The 18,344-nt window shown below is 49.2% G+C and overlaps 1 protein-coding gene across 8 annotated transcripts in view; it reads right to left on the reverse strand.

Annotated features, from left to right (window-relative positions):
* The window catches only part of Ctif (cap binding complex dependent translation initiation factor), a 267,859-nt gene that overhangs the window by 128,864 nt on the left and 120,651 nt on the right, over positions 1-18,344 (reverse strand). For all 8 annotated transcript variants that reach the window (XM_029472081.2, XM_029472083.2, XM_029472082.2 and 5 more), the window contains one exon: positions 2,382-2,458. In XM_029472081.2, coding sequence (XP_029327941.1) covers positions 2,382-2,458 — 77 coding nt within the window. The remainder of the gene's footprint in view (positions 1-2,381; positions 2,459-18,344) is intronic.

Raw genomic sequence — 18,344 nt, forward strand, 5'->3', positions numbered from 1 at the left:
AGGTTGAGTCACGGGGACCCCAGCAGGATGTGGCTTGCCACTTCCCTTCTCGTGACACACGGTAAGATCTGAGGTATTATGTGGATGCTGACTGTGTTCCTAGGTCACCATCGGTACCTAGGTTCTCTTCCTCTCCCTGTGACACCTTCTCAGTGTGGCTTATGCTTTCAATGCTAACAAGGCTAGTGTCAAGCACACAGGTTTGGTACCTAACGAGGCCACTATGGAGGGCCATCAGCTGGGAGAGCTGGGTTGACTTGGCAATTCACAGTTAGCCTGTCTGTGAATGCCTGAATCATCACTGTTCCCAAGAAAGACTCAGGAATTCCCCAGCTTTTATAGAATAAAGCCTTTCAGCTACATTGTTACCTGCTCTCTCCTGAAAATAATCTACCATATGGGTGCTCTATAGCAGGACACTCCCCCCCACCCACCCCGCAAGTGATAAACAGGCCGTGTTATATTTCTGACTGGTTCCTCGTCTAGCACATACTTCAGCTGTGTGTGTCTGCTACCCTGAGCTGCAGTCTGACTCTGGTGGCCAAGACGTTCCCTCCATGTAAACACGGGCAGCTGCCGCCGGTGCTTCCACGTAAATCTTTCATGGGTCTTGCCATGTGGATGCTCTTTTTCTCTACCCAGCCCCCAGCCCTCCAGGGCCCCTCACAGGACATACGTTCTGTCCCTTTAATCAACTTTATTGCTTCTCTTTGGACGCCGGCCCGGTCCACATCCTTTGTGAGGTGCATTGGCCTACGCAGAGCACCCCCTACCACGGGTATGGATAAGTGAGGGTCCAGCTTCCTGGCCCTCCCCATGCCATGCACACTCCCTCCCGGGTCACGCCGTTTTCCGGAGGCCTGTCCCGTCTAGGCGACTCCTGTGGAGCGTGGTGACCTGGCTCAAAGGTGGACATGTGGGCTGTCCTGGATGCCAGTGCTTGGCCCAGAGACACCTTCTCATCAGTGAGCTCGGAGAGTCTTGGCATCTCTGAGGCACACACTGGGGAGGAAAGATGGAAAGCCTCTCCTGCTCTCTCTGACGCCTTCCTGCCCCTTGTGAGCAACAGTTCTCCTTTGAGGGATGCTCCCCATTTCTTTCCTTGACTCAGAACCCAGAACCCAAGAACGGTTCTATGTAACAGCAGAGAGGAGTCACAGAGCAGGCAATCAACTGTGCCCTGGGCAGGGCAGGGGCAGGGGCGGAGATTGGCCCAGCTCTCCCGACTCAGTTTCCTCTTCTGATGCCTGTTGATTCCCAGTCCTCAATCAGGACAGACTGCCTCCCAGATAGCTGGACACTCATTTCCCCTGCGTACGTTTTCAGAAGTAGAAAATCTACTACTGGATGACAGGCATTCTGGGTATCTGTCTTCTGCCAACCTACTACATTCCAGTTCGGGATTTCCATCCAGAGTGAAGGGTCAGAGCCCCGGGTTAACTGAAGCCCAGCAGCTCCAGCCGAGGCCATGCAGGACCCAGGGGAGGTGCTCCTAGGGTTCCGAGTGTAGGAAGGCAGCTGGCTGTTTCTCGTTTCTTAGAGAACATACTCCGTTTACTAAAGGTAAAGCCACAAGCCATCACCTTTGTCTAAGAATAAACTCCCTACAGGCAAACACCTCATTTTAATTCCTCGGGCATAAGCCTTTTTATTCTTTCTTAAGATTTCCATCCTGAAATATTTTTTGCACATTCAAGCAAGAAAAAAAAAAAAAGAAAAGAAAAAAAAAGGTCCCACTCCCCCTTTAGCACAAATGGCTGCGCACAGTATGATTCTGCACCTGGAATTTTTCATTTGAACTACATCAAGAAGACCTTTCCATATAAGAAAACCTTGTAGACCGCACACATGCATGTCTTGGATGTTCGATCTTAGATGCTTGCTCTGACACAAAGCCACCTCATCATGTTTTTCCTGTCCCCTAGTTACTACTCTGGACTGTGAGGGTCACTGCAAAGTATGGCTAATACACAGGACAATTCCTAATGATGGAGAAACAGACCAAGGACGCCTTTGGATTTGTGAGGTTGGGGAGCCTCCTGGAGGCCATGACTCTAAACACGCAGTCCGAGGGCCCTGGTCCTTGAGCTCGCTGCAGCTTTGGTTTATGGAAAGAGAGCATGGCTGTAAATCTGGAGCAATGCTCACTCCCAGGAAGGAATGGAGATGGTGGCCCTCTGCTGGTCTTCCAAAGGGACCTAGTCCCTGGGCCCAGCACAGACATGCAGATCCCACACAGCCAAGCCCATTGTACTCTCAACATCACCTCAAAGGCGAGCAACTCATCTACAGGTATTAAGTCACATCGCAGCATAGACCAGAGCTAATGTGCCCAGCAGCTGGCCCAGGAAAAGGTGACAGCAGTCACAAGTCTTTCTTACCTTCGGTCATTTCTCCTCCTTCGGAACAACTTCTTGGTATGTGCAATCTCTGCTTCGTGGGGCATCGGATGGTAGCCCTGTGGCACGGAGAAAGAGAGGATGTGAATCACTTTTGGTAAAGAGCCAAGTGTGTCCCAACACCACATTTACAGTGATAACACTCAGTATCTCAGTAAAGGACACGGGAGGCCAGATTCTGACCATTAAATCACACCAGAAAATGGAAATCATTAATACAAATGAATCCCTACCAAGGGAGGATGCTTAAGAGTCCAGGCTCTTAATGTTCAAGCTCTTAAATATGTTTTGTTCATGCTAAGGTTGAATGTGTAGTCCAAGGTTTTGCAGAGAAAGGCAGCAGAGCCAAGGCCACCAATACCTTCCCATCCTTCTCTTTAGGGACTCTTTAAGGGCTGATTCCATGAAAATCAACCAGGGGGCCCTTCCTGTAGAGTCCTAAGCCAGAGAGCTGAGTGTTCCCCGGTCACCCAGAGGGTCAGGTACATAACCAATGGCTGTAGGAAGGGGACAGGTTCCTTTTCCAGTTTCCAGGTAGGCATGTCATCACCTTCTACCATAGGCCATTAAGAAGACTGGGGATGAGTGTGCCAAGCCCAAGCCATGAGCACAAACTGGCTCCAAATCCTAGGGCCAAATCCCCCAAGCAGTTCCTTTACCTTGGAAGCATTTAGGGAAAATATGCGAAGAGTTGATTGTCTTCTAGGCTTCAAAGGAGAGCCCAGGGAAAATTCTAAGGGTGGTTTTGCACACTGTCCTTACGATTATAAGGATTACGGGCTGACATCCAGGTTGGGGAGAGACCTCCTTGTAATGCCAATCTTACCAAATGCTCGTGTAGGATTATTCACAGAAGCTGTTCTGCACAATGGACATGCAAATGTGTCCACGAGGAGAATATGACCAGAAACACTGTCACTCCATCCTGGGCAGCTGGAGTGCAGTGGCGGGATCTAGGGGTATCTTGGATATCTAGGGGGAGGGTTCCAGCCTGAGGCCTGGGTTACCTGAGAGCCCCACTTGGTAGACAGGGAGATCAAGGCCCAGAGAGGCCAAGCAGTAAGAGAGAGATGGCAGTTCTATGGGCTTCAGCTCCCTTCTCTGGGACTCTCCAGGGAGAGTTTTCTTTAGTCTTCCTTCACAGGGCCAGGTGGAAGACACTGGTGCCCCTGGCTACACTCAGACTGGCCAGTTTGATGGAGCTTCCCAGAGAGGTGATGGGAGGACACTGAACCAAGCAGACCCGGGATCTCGGAGCTATGGTTATTTGGCACAGATTTCTGTTGAGTCCAGGGAGCAAAAGCCATTTTGAACTATTTTAATGATGGTCCTTCCCTCCCTCTCCGGTCTTTCTAGCCTCCAACAATCTAGCCAAAAAAAATGTGTGAATGGATTCCAGGCTCCAGGCAGCCACAATGGGCCTCTGGGACCCTCAGGATATGCTTTGTTTAATGGGTTTTTTTTTTCAAAGGATATTATTTGTTTTCTTTCATATAAAACACAAATAAGGAAAAACACCAAGTCTTCCTCTCTCACTTCCTGTCTCCCACCCTGACCAGGTTCTGGCCGGGCTCCTTCCCCTTCTCTCTCCCTCTCTCCCTCCCTCGATGTCTCCCTCCCTCCCCCTGTCTCTCCCACCTCACTCTAGGCCTCTCCAGGTCACTGTAGGAACACACTGGGTGTGCTCCCAATAGACAATGGCCAGGAAGCTGAGACTCCCTCCCAAGCTGGTCCTGGGCTGGCAGCAGACCAGGATCTCAGCTCTGGGCTGACAGATGGAGCTGCCCACAGTGCTTGGCATAGCATGAGCCAGGAGGTGCCAGTCTCTTCAGCCCTACCTCAGAGTTCTGGAATCTAATGCATCCCCAGGCCTCTCCCCAACACAGGCAGCAGCAGTGGGAAGTTGCCCTTTTGCTCATACCCAGGACTGTAGGAGGCGACCGTCCATCCCCCCATGAAAAGTCTCCCTCAGCCATTTCATCTCTGAGAACAGCTGACCTGAACTGCGACCACTGAGATGAGCCTGGGAGAGTGGCATGTCCTAGATAGAGTGCCCAAGGACAGAAGTGACCAGTAAGGAGCCTGAGGAGCACTGGTGGTTGTTCTGATGGTTGCTCAGGGCAAAGGGCCATTCTGGCTTCAGAGCAGAGATGCCCTGATTTTCAGAAAAGATCTCCTGGTAGAGAAGGAGCCCCCACCAGGCTGCCAGAGCATCCTTGAGAGCACCCATGGGCTTGGTGCTACTCCTTTCTCAGCTTATCTCCAGCAGGGGAATCTCACGTACAGCCAGATGGCTGTGACTGTGCCTCTGAGGTTATCACCCTGGACCTAGACTACCATTAAGTACCACCCTTCCTCAACTCTTCTCCAGGAGACCATTCTCCCTTTGGCTCGGAGACTTGGATACTGTCCCCTAATGTCTAAGCCATGACCTTGGGGACCTTGACCTGTGTGGGGCCTCAGAGACAAGCAGCTCACAGAAATGGAGCTTCCAGTGGAGGAAGGGGTGGAGAGAGGTGGAGGGAAGGAGGGAGGGAGGGCAGAGAATCCCTGTCTACCCACTGCTGGGAGAGTGCATATGAGACACGTGCACATATTTTTACAAACACGAATATCTTCATACCTGAGAGGAGGAGATGAGTAAGGGCTGGGTGGGGGAAGCATCATGGGAGACCTCTCTGTTAGAATATTAACATCTACCCATCTATCCATCATCCATTACCTACCCATACATACACCTATCTATCTATCTATCTATCTATCTATCTATCTATCTATCTATCCATCCATCCATCCATCCATCCATCCATCCATCAATCTATCCATCCACCCATGCATCCACCCATCCATCCATCCACCCACCCACCCATCCATCCACTCACCTACCCACTCACCCACCCTATCCATCTATCCACCCACTCATCCAACCATCCATCCATCCATCCATCTACCCACCCATCCATCCATCCATCCATCCATCCACCCACCCACCCATCCATCCTCTATCTACCCACCCATCCATCCATCCTTCCTTCCATCCATCCATTCACACACACACACACACACACACACACACACACACACATATACATACATATATACATCTACCCATCCATCTACCACCCACCTACCCATCCACTACCCACCCATCCATCCACTACCCACTCATCTATACATCTATCCATGCACCCATCTACTCATTCACCCACTCATCACCCATCCACCCACCCACTTACCAATCACCTACCTATCCACTCATCCATCACCCATCTATCCACCCATCATCCACCCACCCACCCGTCTGGTGGTTTGAATGTGGTTGGCTCAGAGAGTGGCACTACTAGGAGGTGTGGCCTTGTTGGAGTAGGTGTGGTCTTGTTGGAGTAGGTGTGGTCTTGTTGAAGAAAGTATGTCACTGTGGGGGTGGGCTTTGAGACCCTCCTCCTAGATGCCTGGAAGTCAGTTTTCTCCTATTTGCCTTTGGATCAAGATACAGAACTCTCAGCTTCTCCAGCAGGTATGACTATTGAATGCTTCCATGCTTCCTACAATGCTGATAATGGACTGGACCTCAGAACTAGTAAGCCAGCCCCAATGAAATGTTGTCCTTTATAAGACTTGTCTTGGTCATATCGTCTCTTCATAGCAACAGAAACCCAAACAAAGCCATCTATCCATTCATCCTTCCATTCTTGGTCTTCATGCAACAAACATTGAAGGTGCATCAGGTGGAGAAAAGCAGGTTGAACAAAAGCGATTCCTGGTCCTAGACAGACTAAGTGCACACAGGTAAGGAAGCTAATGCATGTAGTTCAGAGGAAGATGCCACCAAGGGGTGAACCTGACCTTGACAGGGTCTGTATAGACTTCAACCTACATTGGGCAGAACTGTGTCCCTCAAAACATTTATTGGAATCTTTATCCCGAGTACCCACAGATGTGACCTTATTTGGAAGCAGTCTTTGCAGAAGCACTCGGGTTAGGATGAGGCCACATGGGATTAGGTTGGGTCTGTAACCCACAACTAGTGTCCTTAGAAGAAAGGACACAGAAACGTTAGACAGAGGGAGGAAGTCAGGGGAAGATGGAGGCAGTGTCTTCAGAGAGGCAGCTACAAACCAAGGCAGGCCAGGGAGCTGGGAAGAGGCAAGGAAAGATACTCCCCTAGAGCGCAGACATCTTGATGGCTCTATGAGACCATGCTTCTCAGCCTTGGTTGCTTGTCCTGGCAGCTCTGGAAAATTCACACCCATGCCCCTAAACCCCCATGCAAATCTCACACCGAAGCCCCCGGCACTTCTCCACGCCCCTGGGCCTGTCTGACAGCTTCTCCACATCTGCTCCTCCAACATCACCAGCTAGCTGAGTCCATCTGGTCCTAGTCTCACATAGATTCTAACAGGGGCTGCCTCACTGGGCAGTGCCAGGCTTGTGCCCAGGCCTTCCAGCCTTATCACATCAGTAGCCACTCAGGTCTCCACTCTCACCTGCTGCTACCATGGGAGAGGAGGGGTCCAAATCTCTGGGGAAACACGAAAGAACACGTGCTTCATCCAGCTGGAGGGATGGGGAGTCGGCTGGGCAGATCCCAGGCTGGGCTACTGAGATGGGAGGCTGTCCACCCGGAGCCCTTCTGCATATGACACATCTCGACTCCAGTTTTCTCAGAAAGTACCATCAGACATAAATCGCAAGAGGACAGTGGAAAATTGTCTTGATGGCTGTGGGACTGTAGCATGGAACGCTGTCTGACACATGGTGGATGATGTTGAAATATTTGTTGAGAAAGAAAAGGGTAAGAGGGAACGAGGGAGCTGAGGCTGGAGCTAATTAAGGCTGCTCTACTAACCAAGGGCTCTGCAGGGGAGGTGGTGGAAATACTCATCACAAGAGGAACTGCTGGCCTCAGCTGGGGCCACATGCCCCTGTTCTCTACCTTGCCTGGCCTAAGGCAGGGCCTGTGAGACTCGGTGTACTCTAGTCCCTAGTCAGTCAGCTGATAAAGGTGAAGTTCTGGGTTCATATTACTCCATCATGGCCTGCCCTTTCACCTTAGAGGTGTGTGTGTACACGCACGTGTGTCAAGTGCACACATGTGGCAAGTGTGTGTGTGTGCGCGCGCACTGCTGCTGTTGTTACCACCTCCTTCCCATCTGCCTTGAGGAAGTTGAGAAGTGTCTCCGTCACAGAACTCAAGGCAGCAGCCGGTTCTTTCATGGCTCGCAGTGCCTGCTTGACCCTCAAGGGAGATTTCTTTTCTAAGCATTCCCATGAGCTTTTAGAATAAACTAACTAATTAATTAATTTTCAGTAGTGGGTACTGATCTCAGGGCAAGGGCTCTACCACCGGCGTCCATCCCAATTCCTTTTTATTTTGAGATAGGGTCTTAATAAGTTACCCTGGTTGGCCTTGTTATGTAGCTCAGGGTGGCCTGAAGCTTGAATTCCTTCTTCCTCATCCCTCTTCACAGCTGCAATTGCAGGCCGTCAGTACAAGGCTCAGCTCCTGGATCTTTGACTTCTGGCTGTTGGATGTGGATGTGGATCCAGTTGAGTTATCCCACCAGGACTCCCTCAGGGCCAATTATTATTTTCTCTCACGGCATATCAGCTCTTAAGAAAGCATTACACATATACTAGGAAGTCTCCTTCCTGATGTGCTAAATTCCTCCCAGACAATACAGGACCAGGTACTAAACAAATGCATTCATTAGGGAGCAGAGAGGTCATGAAGATGATGGTACTGAAAAAGGAAGACTGGATATCCTAGGGTAGACAGAAGGAATGACAGGGGTGCTAAGCTGGAAGGTACCTGTCTTAGGGTCTTACTGCTGTAAACGGATACCATGACCAAAGCAAGTCTTATAAAGGACAACATTTAATTGGGGCTGGCTTACAGGTTCAGAGGATCAGTCCTTATCATCAAGGTGGGAGCATTGGCAGCATCCAGGCAGGCATGGTGCAGGCAGAGCTGAGAGTTCTACATCTTCATCTAAAGGCCCACATCCACAGTGACACACTTACTCCAACAAGGCCACACCTCCTAATAGTGCCACTCCCTGAGCCAAGCACATTCAAACCATCCTAACTGTACCCAAGCCTAACTCTTGACCAGATAAGCCCTCTCTGCCCATATGAATACATCTATCTGCCTGTTGTGCTTGGTACTGAGAAAACCACAGTTTCTCTACTGGTTCATGACATTTTGCATCACCCCTCCATATCTCTGTTCCTTCCATGAACATCTATAACCGGCATGGGAGCTAATGGCTTCTTCTCAGCACACTCGAGTGGCATGTCGGGAGGGCTTGAGTGCTCAGTATGGAATAGCCAAATAGACTTTAGCTCTTCCATGCCTTCTGGGCAAAGGAGGGAACATGAGCCTCAGGGAGCCAGGGTACATCCTGTCGGGGTATGGGGGTGGGGGTGGGGTTACCATTTCCAGGCTTCTCAGATGGGCTTCATCCCTAGCTTTAGCCAGAGATGTTGCAAAGGTTAGCACTCCAAAGGGTCCTTGAAGCCTTTGGGAACTCAAAGGGCCAGAGAGATCTCAGCACTGCTCCTCTGAGGACAGAGGCTTCCTCCCGCTGGGAGCTATGTTTTCCCATTGCTTCTAAGAAGTTGCCCTATCAAGGTCTGCCTCCACACTGGCAGGATGTGTGGGTCACGTCCCAACAGAAATAAACAGGTAATGCTTCTAAAATTCCTGGAATCTCTAGACTGTGCAGCTATTTAGAGAAACCGACATGCTTCAGAGAGAAGGATGGAGGGGAAGGCCTGCTTGCGATGTTTAAATTGGCAATTTTCTCATAATTTATTTTTTCTAATCAGTGGAGACCCTTTAAAACAACAATACCTTAGCTGGAGTTTCAATTATAAAAACATAGATAAAAGCAGGGAGGGATGAGACCCAGAGGCTGCTCAGAGCTCTGTAGCCGCTCCTGTCATCTCATCCCTCCCATGTACCCTGAAGCATGAACCTGTTCCACCCACCACTGACACACAGTGCATAGCAGCTCCACAGTAAGCGCAGAACACTTTTTTAGACGAGGTGTGTAACTGACAGATTCTGGTCAGGTTTCCCATGGAGCCTGGGATCTTGCTGAAATTGCATGTGGTTATTTCATTCCTGGGTGAACCTTGGTAAGAGCCCACAGCAAAACTGGTACTCAGGTAGTCTGGACGTCATTCTAGAGCTGGGTTCTCTATGCAAGACATCTTTAAACACTGCTACCATCTAGATCTGGTTTTGATCACAGCTCGATGCAACTGGGAGGTGGTAGAACCTTTTAAGAGGAAGGGGTCTAGGAGGAGGTCATAGGTCATTGAGGACAAGGCTCTGAAGGGAACAGTAGGACCCTACACTTCCTCTCTTTTACACCCGGTTATTAGGTAAATGCCCACTGAGCATGGATGTGGGTTCACTGGAATCACTACAGCCGAATTTCCCCATAGGTCTGTTATCTTTCTCCTTCTCTGTGCCTACTCTGCAAGTAGGAAGAAAGCACTCCACACATATGAGAAAGTCATGCTAGCAATGTTATGCTGCCTCACCACAACTGGAAGCCACGAGAACAGTCCAACCATAAACCAAAACAACAAAAACCGTCAGCCCAGACAAACCTTTTCTCTTCGTAAGCTGGTTACTTCTGAGTTATTTGTTATAGTCACAGAAAGCCGACTTATTCAGATCTCCAAAGACAAGAACCTCCTCCTGCTTTGCCATCAACTTTCATTCCTCAAGGATACAGCCAACACAAGATACTGCACACACCTTTTAGGTGGCCAGGGTTTTGACAACTGCAGAGCAGTGATCTCATGTAGCTCCTGTCTGCCTGTTTTACACAACAGATGAAAATCTTGCCTTTCCCCTCTCCTTTGCTGTGACTACGAAGCTTTCTTTTGAGTCAAGAGCTTGAAGATCCTTCTACCTTTAAAATAGTTTGAACTGGCTTTCTGTTACTCGCAACCAAAAAAAGTTTTACTAATTCAACATGGCACAACTTTAGGTGTAGTGGCTAACCTCATTGTGTCCGTACAATGTTAACAAAACACGAGCGACCCCTTCCTTTCTGTCCCCCAGGGGCAGCCATGCCAGCAAAATTCATTGCGTAATTCAGATACAAATGACTTTTTTTTTCTTATTAATTTCTAAATAAAGCAAATGCTAGGCAGAGACATCCTTGCAAAGGGCAGGGGCCAAGAACTATCTGGTTAATGGTGGAAGGTTGGCTCTGTATTATATACCAGGGAAAGTCAAAGAAGTGATTAGTAAGTATGATTGACGGGGTCTATCTGCAACTGGGGAGTGTGGAGAAGGTGTCTGTGTGGGAAGGGGCCCTTGAAAGGATGCCTATGATTCTGGGTCAAAGACCAAATCAGTCAAAGAGGCTTCAGACCTCCTTTAGGGGATGAGCCCAAGACTAAGAGTCCTGTATCTTCCAGGATGCAGTCCATTTGGGTTCAGGATGGTTCTGGTGACTCTCCGACATGGGAAGGGACCCAGATAGGTGCCCTCTACTTTCAGGACATGCAGCATTCACAAGGATCCTGGAAACATGCCTTGATCAAAAGGGACAGCCATGACACAGCAAAGCAGGAAGGGCTCAGGAACTGTAGGGCCATAGGCTGCCACGGTTCTATTCTGCAGCCTAAGAGTGGTCTCTGGGTGGAGCTGATGTACAGGTGTCCTGAGGTTTGGTCCCTAACTGAATGGTATGTCTGTGGCAGAAAGAGAGAACCACAGATCTGGAAAAGAACATAAGGGAAGCCCAGGAGAGGACAAGAATACAGACTCTAGCTGCCAGAGGACAATGCCAGTCTCTGAGAGGCAGGTGCCATTGTGAAAAATGGGATGACCCCCTGAGGGCGGTTCAGAGTCCACCTGAGGGACAGAAGTAGCAGCAGCTATAGAAGAGATGTGGCCGGTCCATAGATGCTTGAGATGTCTTCTATACCCTGTGAGGCAGAGATACAGAAGAGCCTAGCTCTCTCAAAGAAATCCACAGGTCGCAGGAGGCAAAATATCTTTGTTTATAGCCACAGATGGGGGTAGGGGAGGGGGTGGGAGTGGGGGAAGCAACGAACGAGGTCAAGGTGCTCCCAGCTTGACTCCTTCTGAGCATAGCCTACTGTGTAGCTTATCACACAAACTAGCAGTCACTAGAGTTCCTGAGGTAAAGGGTCCCCACAAAAAGAAGCACTTGCCTGAGCTATGTCCTCACCAGACAGGCTGAGCATAAGGTATACCCCATTATGGAAGAATGCACCACTAATGCTCAACATGAAAGGACCTGATGATGGCTATGATGTTTCTGCTCTGGCAAGTCAAAGATGGCTAGTCAGAGGCCGCCAGAGAGAGGTCTGAATAATGGGATGAGACACATGGCATCAGGGTACCCAAGGGCAGTGGGGCCCCAAACCAGCATGGACTGATTTGGCCTTGAGCATGTTCATGATGAGTAGTGAAGCAAGGGCTTCCCCAGAGCAGATCTGGGGCTACCTGGATGGGGGTCAAGGGTCAAAAGTCTCATTTAACCTCATCTGTGCCTCTTACCATGGGCACCTGGATGGGAAACACCCTTCGCTCATCCTTCTGTTGCCCTCAGCTAGCGAGGGGGAAGTACTGAAGGCCCGCCTCGGAGAATTATGAAGATTAAGAACTGGACTATAAGGTACTTTGATTTCCTGGCCCAAGAATGCCCCAACTATACATAGAACATCTGGGTCAGGAAAACCTTCAGCCCAAGGTATGTTATGAACCTTCCTTATTTATAGTATTCCCATCGGCAACCTTCCTGAGCCTGTGGGGAAGCAGCAGAATCCCCACAAATCTAGAATGTGGCTACCCCATGTCAAGCAGACAACCACGTTCTCAGCTCCTACGCTGTGTCCAGAACATTCTCAGGGGACCAAAAGAACAGCCCATTGCAACTCAGCCTCCTCCACCCAAATGTTCAACCCTGTTCCATTCTGAGGTTGCCACCTATTCCCCCCGTTCCCTGTTGCTCTGTCACACAGGACTCCTTGTGCAGCAGAATACAAGACAAGACAAGCAGTCTGGAAGGATGCGCAGAAGATCCAGCGAAAGGGCTGTTTTAGATGGGCAAGTCCTTGCACAAATCTGTCCAGTGATCGAAGGTCATACCAAGACCTGACACCCACGGCCAGTGCAGAATCCTTGACAGCGAGCTGCTTCTGATGCTTATAATGCTGAACATTATAGAGGAGACAGCTTTCAGCTTTCTACTAGGCTTGACTGAGGACCCACGGGGACAGGCTCAGTGCTGGCACTGGCAGGTAGCGGCGGGAGTACGAGAGGACTGAAAGGCAGTTCTTTAATCCAGAACCAGTGGTGTTCGGATCTACTCAGGCAATGAGTGAGGCCCACAAGGTACCAAAATCCTCCCTAGATGCACCAGTGAGTCGGGCTAAGGACGTCTACTCTTTGGTAGGGGGTGAGCATTAACAGCTCAGAGGCTGCACCCATTCAAAGGACCTCATTTAAACAGGGAGTGCACTGAGGAGCAGATATGAAGGCAGGATGCTTTAGACCAGAGGCAGGGCTGAAGAAAGTTACTCAAGACCAGAAAGAGTCGAGGAAGAGACTAAACTATCAGTAGGGGCCCAGCGAGATGGCTTATTACGCAAGCCTGAAGGTGTGAGATCCATCCTGGAGCCCATGGTGGAAGGAGGAGCTGGTTCTGACTGCTATACATGCTCTGTGAGGTATGTGCATACCCACACCAATGCACACAATCATACACAATCATAATATAATAAAACAGAACAGTTTAAAGTGTCAAATGGATCCTTCTTGCTCTTCTTATTCTCTTTTTTTTTTAACGATTTATTTATTGATTATATGTGAGTACACTGTAGCTGTCCTCAGACACTCCAGAAGAGGGCGCCAGATCTCGTTACAGATGGTTGTGAGCCACCATGTGGTTGCTGGGATTTGAACTCTGGACCTTTGGAAGAGCAGTCGGGTGCTCTTACCCACTGAGCCATCTCGCCAGCCCTTCTTATTCTCTTCTTATTGCTCCTATATTCTTCATTATATGTAAACCTGTTTCTTTAATATTTTTTTTTCCAATTTATACTGGATTTGTAGTCTCTGACATTTAAAATCTTATATTCCAAAAAACTTCGAAAACTGGGAAACTCAGCTTTCCCCAAGGACATCCTGAAGGACTTAGCTTTGAAGTGAAGATGACCTTTGCATGGTCTAGGACTGGCTTTGTGGGAAGAGCGTTCTTGACAACATCTTGGCCAAGGGCATGTCTACCTCACTCAAATTCACCTACAGAGAGTTGGATGAACCAACACACAGGTCTTTGATGGGCTTACACACTCGTGCAGCAGGGTGCACCCTCACACATATTAGCATTGCGCTGTGAAGCATCAGAGGACTTTCAAAAGCCATTTTGATGATCAGTAACCATTTTCACTAAGCTCCAGACCACTGTGTAGCTGCAATTTCTCTCATACTGCAAACCTAAAGAAAAGCTCTCTGGTTGGGCTCACCTCAGGAATGGACCTGGACATTCTTGGTATGAAAATCAAGTACCCACATCTATTCAGACACACACTGAAAAAAAAAAAAAGAGTTTTTTTTTTTTCTCATGGCACTTAGTCATGAAGATGAGCAGTGCTGGATACAGTTCTTTAAGTAATTCTTCATATGCTATTAAAGTGCACACAGGGCATTTTTTTTTTTTTTTGGCTCATTGGCTCATCAATTCTTCTATCCCCAGCTATCGCCTTACCACCTGGACCACTCGTCACATTATAACTGCTTTGTGTAGCCACTGATTGATCCATGACCATACAACCCTGAGATGCCAGTTGCTCCTTACACTTTAATTATCCCTCCCCCAAGCCACATGAAAAAGAGTCCTGCTCCAGTCCCAAACCCTTCCAGGGTGCCCCTGATTCCTCCTCTCATCATCATCATCTTCTTCTTCTTCTTCTTCTTCTTCTTCTTCTTCTTCTTCTTCTTCTTCTTCTTCTTCTTCTTCTTCTTCTTCTTCTTCTTCTTCCTCCTCCTTCCTCCTCCTCCTCCTCCTTCCTCTCTCCCTCCTCCTTCTTCTCCTCCTCCTCCTCTTCCTCCTCCTCCTTTCTTTCTCTCTCTCCCCCTTTCCCCCCCTCTCCTGATGGCTCTGTAGGTTGGACTTGGGGAGGAGAGGTCTCACCATCCAGCTACTGACCTCTGCTCTCCATGCAGTGTCTCCAGCTTGATTTGTAAAGTCAGAGCACGTACACCCTGGTTTTAAGGGATGGGACCAGACAGCAGGTAGAGGGACTGGGGTGGGCTGCTGGGATGGCACGGTTGACATTCCCCACTGCCACACAGCTTTTCCAGCTGGAGAGGTGATCATCCTCACTTGGAGGATGTGATTCTTCAGATTCCCACCATTCTTGGGTCTTATCTCAGGAGCAGACCACCCAGGAGGAAAGCTCCAGCGGCTGCGTTCATCCCACTGGCCTGGAGAGCCACTTTAAGCTGTCTTGATGGAAACACAGCAGAAGGAGAGCTGGGCTGGGGCCAGGATGCAGCAATGTCTGCAGTGGGGTTTCGAGGAACCTACCGCCAGCCAGGGATCTCCAGGGACCTCCACACCTCTCAGTCACTCCACCATAGAAAATGTTTCTCTTTCTTACTTGAGGCATCCAGCCTTCCCAAAGGCTCAGCTTTTGTCCCTTAGCACAGTGTTCCTGCCCTCCAAAGCTGACTCGAATTCCCATGAGAATGAGTCCATGTGGTTGCAGCAGCTGGCTCCTTAAGGCTCCATCTGTGGTCTGAATTGTCCAGGTAATTGCTGCCACACTCACCTTCCCAGCAAAGCTGTGTAAACATAGAGCAGTTCAGGGCTATGTTTCCTTTACGTGAATGCTCATGATGTCTACATAGGGCCTTACACACTGTAGATCTCCAGAACTACTTCTGAAAAGAAGTTAAGACAATGGATAGTCCTGGATGAGCCTGGGGCTATCCCTGTCCTGTCTATAGGGACTAAGAACACTTACAGGAAACCTAGGGATCCAGGGATCCACAGTCTATGGTACGCAAGGCACTATTTCTATTTCTAGCTTTGTAAGAAGTTAGATCTTTGATGGTCCCATCAGCTCTCAACCTTCTAATATACAGCTGGGTGCTTAACAAAGGCGATCTCTTCCATTAAACAGGAACGATGGTGGCTGTATGGCTCCTTTATCCTCAGACTGTAAGACCTTTGAGGACCAAGGTGGCCATTCACTGGCATGTAGGGGGAAAGGGCACGCCCACAGATCAACTCTGTGTGTTCTCTGTCTTATAATAAATGTCTCCATTTTGCTGAGCAAGTCCTGGGTGCAAAGTAGCAGACAGGCCTGGTTAGGCATCCTCCCTCTGAGCTGGTGTCCTCTGTTTAGAATAGAGAACCTGATACTGGCCCTTCATTGTGAAGAAGAAGTAAGGCGCTAGAGATGGAAGCAGGTGATGTGCTGTGCTCTTGGCCAACTCTGCCCATAGAGAGAATAGCCCAAGGGTACCCAAGGTCCATGGAGCTAAAGCCAAATATACTATGATGTCAGTGTTCACAAAGGGAAGAATTGATCTGGCGTGTCTGTGCAAGTAACATAGGTTCGGCATAGTGAGATTGGAGGCTTGATGGTGAAAAGTACAGTGCTCAAGCCCAAACTGGGACTGAAAGTCAGGCATCAACTGGTGTTCCCCTCATTGGTCTCCACTTGGTTCTTGTCATTGATTATAAAATGCAGAGAACTCCTGCTCTCTGTCCCGGATTTGTATTCTTTATTGGCGCGAAATGGCTGGGGTGGAGGTAAATTGTAGCTGGGACTACAGCCTAGATAAAACTGGAGGACTCTGGAGACTCCGAGGGTCCTAGCTTCCTTGTCTGAACCCTTAGCTCTATCCCCAGACTCACAAGGTGAATGCTATAGACATTCTGTGGAAATCTTCCAACTGATAGCTGAGATTATAGTTGGAGAGCAAAGAACAGCTTCGTCGTGCGGGACAAAACCTGTTTGCTCTGTCCCTTGACTTTTTCAATAGCTACTTTGTGGGTCACTGCAGGGCGGCCAGAAGACAAGGAGACAACAAAGCTATCCTTGTGCTCAGACATCCTTAAGTCGAGTCGCACGTGCAGAGGAGTGGCCCTGACAATGAGGGGAAGCTAGATTGCCAGCTCTTTCCTTCCCCTACAGCATGCCTGATAAATACACGCCCTTCTGCTTACAGAGGGAGCAATTTCTCCTGGAAGATACTCAGAAAGGAGAAACGGGATGCCTGCACAGAATCCAAGCTGTTACAGTGCTAATCACACTGACTTCTGTACACTGAGGTATTGTGCTTTGCATGGATGAGATAAGTTAAGCCTCCCAATAGCTCTGAAGGGAAGGGTGCCGTCATGATCCACTCCCAACAGGGGTGGAAAAGGAGACGGGCTTTATTAAGCAGTAGTGCTAAAGGCATACAAGCAAAGGATGGAACCAGGGTGCCAACTCTTCTAATACACAAGAGCCGATCTGCCCATAGCTCAGGATTAAACATAAGAACAGCCACCACACTCTGCAAGCCACAATAGGAGCCCATCCAGAAGTCAAGGGAGGGACCTGAGCTCCCAACAGCAACTTACATAGCAGGGGCTCAGCAATGGTCGGCTGACAGAATGGGGAAGTGATGGAGACGGTGTTCACCAAGGTCTGGAGTGGCGGTAGAGTGCAACTGTAGGTCTCCACTCTGAAAGCAGTTATGGTGCAGGAAACACACATCCACGGGGCTGCTGTTCTGGGCCCTCTGTTTATTGCATGTCTCTTCTACATTAAGATGCCAGTGGGCTAAATGAATTATAGTCAATGCTGGGAGAAAATACTGGACCTCCCTGACCAGGGGGTTGTCCAAAACAAAGCAAAACAACCCCTACCCCCAACCAAGGAACCTACCCAAATGAAGAAGTATGGATCCTAAGACAGTTTCCAGTTAGGAAGAAAGATACATGATCTGTAAAGGTCTTAACCCAGTGTTGCACGCCAACACAGAGCTACACAGAGCTGTGCTGTGACCAGAAGTCCTATGCCAAATGTCTTTGGGATGTTAAGCAACTGCCTCGATGTGTTAACTCCTCAGTGAAGCCAGATATTTTAAGGATAAGGATTGTTTCTGTCTTCGGACTAGGGTGCGCTCGACCAAGTCAGAAAGTCAGCGTTTGTTCCTTCCCAGAAAGCAAGCCTGACCTTTTGTCACGCGGGAGTGGGCCATTAGGGATATTCTGACACGTGAAAGGGGTCTTGCTGGGTGATCTGTGTCAGGGAAGCCATTGGGTTGAGCCCGCAGGCTTACTAGGCAGTAGCAGCCCTGTGACCTACTTGGTGTCTATTTCCCTCAGTGTGGCTGGAGCAGACAGTGATCTGACCTACTTTTAGGGGCACCATGGTGGCGCAAGAAGAAAGAGAGGAGAATCTGAGAACTTGTGCTCAGGATATTGAAGCTTGGCCTTCTGGTGTCTGCTGGCACTGCCCTGCATCCCTAGGCCCTGCTCAGTGTAGTCCTATGGTCCTGCCTCTGCCGTATTCTATTATCCCGGGGGAGGTACAGAGCCCAGCCCCAGCCCAAGCTACTAACCTCCAGTCTATGTTGGTCTGATTTGGGGACCTCCTAATTCTCTACTGGGAGGCCACAGAGCAGATGGTGCCCTATAGGGTTCTCCAAGATCGCCACCCCTCTCTGTATCAGCTCTGCCTTAAGGGCCACTAAAAAATTATAAAGAGCCTAGAGAATGGTCTAAAACTTCCCCAGCATATGAGCCATGTCAATGTGTAAACTGCAGCTGGGGAGTCTATGCAGGGTCCCCCTCTAGAGCAGGGGTTGGCAGACTTTTCCTGTAAAAAGCCAGAGACTAACTATTTTAGGCTCTGCAGGCCATATGGTCTCTGTCACAACAA

The sequence above is a fragment of the Mus caroli genome, unplaced genomic scaffold (assembly GCF_978045245.1).
Source record: "Mus caroli unplaced genomic scaffold, Mus_caroli_1 scaffold_19, whole genome shotgun sequence".
Lineage (NCBI taxonomy): Eukaryota > Metazoa > Chordata > Mammalia > Rodentia > Muridae > Mus > Mus caroli.